This window comes from Cheilinus undulatus, linkage group 12 (genome assembly GCF_018320785.1).
Source record: "Cheilinus undulatus linkage group 12, ASM1832078v1, whole genome shotgun sequence".
Lineage (NCBI taxonomy): Eukaryota > Metazoa > Chordata > Actinopteri > Labriformes > Labridae > Cheilinus > Cheilinus undulatus.
The window spans coordinates 43,704,759-43,711,490 of NC_054876.1; the positions used below are offsets into that span (position 1 = coordinate 43,704,759).

The 6,732-nt window shown below is 39.9% G+C and overlaps 1 protein-coding gene across 1 annotated transcript in view; it reads right to left on the reverse strand.

Moving 5' to 3' along the window:
- mcama (melanoma cell adhesion molecule a) overlaps positions 1-1,236 on the reverse strand; it is a 90,017-nt gene extending 88,781 nt beyond the window's left edge. Inside the window, exon 1 of the mRNA XM_041801886.1 lies at positions 1,067-1,236. Coding sequence (XP_041657820.1) covers positions 1,067-1,130 — 64 coding nt within the window. The 5' untranslated portion in view covers positions 1,131-1,236. The remainder of the gene's footprint in view (positions 1-1,066) is intronic.
- Between the last annotated feature and the right edge of the window lie 5,496 nt (positions 1,237-6,732).

A 6,732-nucleotide genomic window follows, 5' to 3' on the forward strand; every position in this document is an offset into this window, starting at 1 on the left:
AGCTGTATTAAACAGGTAATCAACCTGAAAGATACTGGGTTTTTTTTTCGTTTATCTTAAAAAATGTTACTTCAGACTCTCTGTCTGTGGTACTTATTATATAATTTATATTATCAATTAATTTTGGCATAAATCTTCACATCTGCTAAAAAAAAACAATCATAGGTTGCATCCTTTCAGTCAATCAGTGTAAATATAGCCTATAAACCTGGCCCTTGAGGGAACACATCTACCATAAAGGTAACTCCTCTCACAATACAGGCACAGGCTACACACACAGTCACACATACTCATATTGGCCAGTATCCCACCACTGCTCTGTCCTGCGTCTAAAACCATCCTCTTCCATCACATTAATGTCTGTTAAACTAAAATAAAACAGAAACCTTTACAAACCGCATCCTTCTTTGGAAACTGGAGCTCATATACTAAGTTTGGTCTTGTGGTTTTTACCACTGCGGTTCTTCAGATGTTTACAGCAATAGGCTACTATAAAACATTTAATAACTTATCCAGACTTACTCTCAAACATGCTACGACAAAAACCCTCTAAAAGTTATATGCTAATGTATGGGTATTCTGGAACACAAGGCTGAGCTATGCTGCTAGGTTAATTAGACCGTTAAGAGCATCAATTACACAGTAATTAATTACAGCTTAAAGTAATTTACGACGAGGGGGCTTTCGACAGAAAACAAGACCAAAAAGACGGCCAAAATTGAAAAAAGTGTACAACTTACAGAAGTAAAGCATCCAATGTAAGCTTACTCCATAAATTTCTCGAAGCTGTCAATACAAGTTCAATACCGAAGCGAAAACTACTATCTTTGCATAAATGCCAGCAAAAGAGCACAACTGAAAAAGAAAGAAACACTTTTACACGAGCAAACTGTGTTCAAGATAGCTTAAAATTAAAGTAAACACTTGTTAATGAAGAAAAAAAGGTTGGAGCATCCTAGATAAGCACCACGTTGTATTTTCATTCAAACGGTTATCAACGGTTGTCCTCCTTCTTCACCAAACTTAACCGTTAAAAAAAATGGCGTGTTAATTCAGGTACACTCACCGCTCATGTGGAGGAGGCAAACATGAAGAAACAACAGTAGAAATGTTTTGTGAAGTGAAGCCATGTCTTCTTCACTGCTCGTCGTATCCAGTCTCAGAATAATGTGAAGTGAAGTGGTGTGTCGACGAGAACTTAGCAAGCAACCCCGGAGGAGACTGAGGAGAGAAGGGGAGGAGGAGAGGAGGTGGTGGAGAGGGGAGGGGGCTCAATTAAAGTCTCAGTCTGGCGGGGTCCTCCTCCTCTCTCCATTGTGGGGCTTTATGTGTGTGGTAGAAGCGGCTTATCTGTGTTTTCTTCTGCCTCAAACTCCCCTCTCCTTATTCGCACAGCGACTTCTTGTTGGTAGAAAGTCCTCAAGGTCACGTCAATAAGCCTACCTTATCACGCCTGTACACCTTTTAGCCCGAATCACATGGCCTGTTAGCTGAATTCAGCTGAACCGGGACATTTTATTTGCATTTCCACAGTGGCTGAAGGCAATAAATTTATTTGGACATGGGCCTGACATTTTATTTTGAAGTAACTAACTTGAGTCCTACAAATTAAGAGTAGTGTAAAAGTAGCCAGGGCTGCACTTGAAGGTTGTTAGACATTATAGCTAGTATGTTTATGTGCATTTAATGAGACTGGTGATACTATCATGATGCTGCAGACTATCTGAGGAATGCAGGTGGTATAAAAAGGAACAAGTGGTGGAGCGGCAGTGTGCAGAAAACATTGTACAGTAAATGAGGATTTACTGGCAAACTGTTTAAAACAGTGATTTAAGATGTTAAATCTTATCAACCTAAATTCCAAAAAAGCTGGGACATCATGTAAACATAAGAATGAAAACAGAGTACAGCAATTCACAAATACTTTTTATAGCATTCAGCTGAATACAGTACAAAGACAAGATACTTGATGTTAAAACTGATACATTTTAGGGGCACACATGGTCCCATGTACACCAGCAGCCCAGGTTTAAGTCCAGCTCATAGTTCCCATATGTCTCTCTCCTATTCTCTCATTCTTGTTTCCAAACCTATCCACTGTCCTACTTTATAAAACAAAGGCATAAAACACAAAAATATCTAAATAATATATAACATTTTAGCATTTTGGGGAAATTTACACACATTCTGAATTTGATGCCTGAATTCCAAAAAAGTTGGAACCTAAAAAGACTGTGAAAGTTGTGTAATATTAAAAAAAAACACCTGTAACATTCCACAGGTATGTGGGTTAATTGGTAACAGGTGAAAGTACCCTAATTATGAATGACAGAGCTTTTCAGAGGGGCTATTTTTATACCAGTCAATGATTGGGTGAGGATCTCCACTTTGTGAAAGACTGTATGGCAAATAGTCTAACAGTTTGTGAGTATTTCTAAATGTGAAACTGCAAAGAATCAAGAGATTATTAATTCATGTGTAGCCTATGTGTAGGCTATGAGAGAATCAGTCCCACTCCCACCCTGTAAGAAAGAGCACTGCCACAGCTCTTTTATTCCAACTGCAATCAGACTTTATAACACCAACATGTAAATGTCTTAATGCACCTCATATGCATGTGGGTTCAAAGATATATGTGTGTTTACAGGTGTACAGGTGTGTACAGATATGTGCAAATACGTATATGAACACCTGTATATACTCCTACAGTCTCAGAGATGTTGCAGCCACCTGCCCAAAGTGCGCAGTTTTTTCTTCACTCCTTGACTACATATTGATTATTAATGTTGTTATAATTATTTTCATTTGTGTAATTTTCCCAATATAGCCCCTCTGCCCCTAAGCAGAAATTTCTTTGAAATGTTGGGAAAAGGACTGTAGTAATATCAAAAATAGTAGAAGAACTTACTAGAATTCTGCATCTGATCCTAAAATTCACCCCGGATCCACCTGATGTCAGACATGGAATCTGGACAATCCCATGTTTGTGCAAAGTAAGAACATAAGGGGCAAGGCCAACAGACCCAACACTAAGCTGGCTATGTCGCTGTTGGATGGTTGCAATCTGGTTATTCTGCATCCGATCAATTGACTATTGTGATCTGTCCTGACGTGAAAGCAACAGTCTGACAGCAGTGTACATCCCTGCAGATATTATTCACAGCAGACTATGATGCAACAGCAGGCGGTGTCATTATCAGTGACACTGTTTCATCATTTAGATGCTTTACTGGATGCAGGAAGTCTTTACATCTCAGCCTTTTAAGATAATAAATAAGTTGATCGCATACAAAAATGTTGTCTCTTTCCTTGTTAATATAAGTTCAATTTAGTTAATTTTGTAGCCTTTAAAACCTATCTCAACTCCCATCTAAAGAATTACTCTCTTCAGTGTAGCCATGTAGTTACAGACTTAGCATAATTGCAGCAGGTGAATACAGAGATACACATGCAAATGAGTTGCAAATAACAGGTTGTGTACAATAATACAGTACATCATCATACACACACTGTGGACAAAAAGGAAAAAAGGCACAAGCTTCACAACTGTCAACATAGTTCTTTGGATTCTGTTTGTCAAAAATGCACGCCATATGAGAGCATGACATAGCATAGTGGCAGTACATGTGTTTTATGACAGAATGGTTACACTTATAACAGTTGATGGCCACTGAAATGCACCAAACTGAATCCCCATGAATCGCTGCTTTGAATCTAAATATGAATAAGCTAATACTACTTATTTCCTATCATGAAGGAAGGATTGCATCACCTCATGTTGTTTCTGTGGTTTCTACATGCTCCACACAAAGTTAACCCCAATTTAAATGCCAGCCAGAGACCGCCGCATCACATTTCCCTAACAGTGATAGAATCTGCTTTTAACCCATATGCAAAACCTAAAGGGAAATGACGTGCTTTTTTTGTGTTGTGGTTGTCCACTTTCCCTTTGGACTCCGAGTGAACTCAAACCAGCAGTGATTGAGACGGTATGGGTTGTTTACAGTAAATAAGTCCATGTGGAACAGAAGGAGCTGCAAAAAGTGTGTTACAGTCTGCCCCAATGCCATCCTGGCCACATTGTAGTCTTCTAGAGAAGACACTGTTTTTGTTAGATATATGTAGACTGACGTCTGTATGTACAGATCAGTGCAGAAGTTTTAGGCATGTTTGGGCCAAGAATTTAGGCTGAAGTAAGGTGTGTAATGGCGAGTAAGCCCAGAAGGCAGGTATTGGCATAACCCTGGTTGTGCTCTGGATGTCCTTGCAAAAAATAACTAAGTCTACACCTTTAGGGTGGAGTAAGGAATGGATGTGGCAAGTAAGCATGGCGTAGGGAACCATCCAGACGGGCAGCAGTGTTGCCACGAGCCCCTGGTCATGCTCTGGATATCCTAAAGGCCCATAAACTACAGGCAGTCTCTGAGTGTACTACGGGGAGTTAAAAGGCCCAGAAAAAGGAGATGCCTTGTGTTTGGTTTGACTCTTGAACCCACCCCTCTAGGTCCTGGGTTGTGGCACATTGGGCCCCACGATGAATCCTTAGCGCCCTACATGCCTAAAATTTTACACACATAACTGTAGATGTAGCTGACCACTGCTGTAAAGTGTCATCTCACAGCTTTCTTCTCAGGTTGCAGGTTGAATTCTAAACCATGGCAAAATACAGATAAGGAAGTATTCAACAGAAGTCCTTTCCCACTAACTGCTTGCAACATCATAAGATTCTCCAGTGGAAGTGTACTTGTGACCTACTTTTGGTTCCAAACTGGTTTCAAGTGAGCTGGGAGCATGTTCCCTAAAATAAAAATGGTGTTAAGCAATGTATTAGTCACTTTTTAAACACATTTTCCTTTGTTCTGTCTGTTTATTTTGCCATGTATCGTACTGTCTGAGGTCCAAACCGCACAGTTTTCATTTAAAAACAAGAATCTGACGGGTTGAACAGTATAAACTATTGGGTTGTGTTATTTTCATGAAGGAGTTGGCAGTGGGTCCAAAGCCTAGACCACTTGAGAACCCAAACTGTGGTCTGGGACCCCCTTGGAAGTGGGGCACCTGAGGTTTGGGGGCAAAAGGGTCTGAGTTGAAGATAAAATTAGGTTCATCATGTAAAAGCATGATAAAACACTTTGAAATTGTTTATATAAAGTTCCTGTGGAAAAAAACTTTCATATTCTGGGCTTTTTGACTTGCTTTAAACAATAGAAACAATTTAAATCTATGTTTATTTTTGACAGTAATATCTCACTCTTTTTTGTGTGGGTCCTAGTGGCCCCAATTCGTCTTAGATATGGGCTGGGCTCAGTGGAAAAAAGGTTGGGAACCACTGCTCCAGAGAGCATCTATCAGGCTTCTATCATCCATCTTCATTTGCACATACAATACCTGGAAGAAGATTCCGTCTTTGTCTCATTTCAGGGGTAGCAGAGTGCTCAGGCTAATCTGAAATGAGACTGATCTATGGAGGCTCTTCAGTTTGTGTCACCAGCTGTCCTCACTCTTACACTTCTATTTCTAATCATCACCCCTGTCTCGACCTCAACAGTTGCACTGGAACTATCATCATATAACTTAAACTATCCCTCTGAAGAATGCAGCTCCTGAATTGGGACATACCTAGCTTCTATCTTTTCTTCCACACTGGGAGTTTTCTGGTTGCATTGATGAGAGTATTTAAAGGACAGTGATCAGAGGATTTTTATAATAGTTTCTCCACTGGATGAGACCTGCTTCTTCACCGAAGGATTTCTGCACTGGAGGAGTGCTCTAGGAGGAATATGATTGTATTTTTATGAAGTAGAAAAGTACTTAAGGTGACACTACATCACGATCTGTTTTCATGAATTGCCCCTTACAACATTTGAAGGCCACGCTAGAGGAGTCTGAAACATGAGTGGTCCCGATAAAGGACAACACATAGGATACTTCATCATTTTTCTCATCTGAAGGGCATCACTGAGGGTAGTATGTCTTGTTTTTTTTTTCACCAGAAGGGCATACTAGTGAGGATTTCATCATGTTTCTTTAATGGAAGGACATCCTGTCTAGATGACACAATTTCATACACACACCACAGGGGCCACTTTGACATGTTTTCTAATGTCTTAAAGAGCTCAACACTGAAGCAACTGTAAGGGAAACCTACATTTTGTGTCAGCCTTTACTTATGTCAGAAATAAAACAGGATACCTTTTGTTTTTTTTTCTTTTATATGTACAACCCCAATTCCAAAAAAGTTGGCGTTCTGTATAAAATGTTACTAAACACAGAATGCACCATGCAGATCTCATAACCCGTTTGTAATTCACAATAGAACACAAACAACATATCAGATGTTGAAACTGAGACATTTTACCATTCCATGAAAATATTAGCTCATTTTGAATTTGATGGAAGCAGCTCACCTGAAAAAATTTGGAACAGGGACATGTTTAACGTTGTGTAGCGTTTCTGTAAATGTCTGGGAAGTCAGGAGACCAGTCGCTGGAGTTTTTGGAGAGGAATGTTGTCCCATTCTTGTCTGATGAAGGATTCTAGCTGCTCAACAGTCCTGGGTTTTCCTTCTCACATTTTCGTTTTATGACGCTCCAAATGTTTTCTGTTGGTGAAAGGTCTGAACTTCAGGCAGGTCAGTTCAGCACCTGGACTCTTCTATTGTGAAGCCATGCTGTTGTTATGCGGTATGTGGTCTATGGCAGTGGTTTCCAACCTGGGGTCCAGGAACCCCCA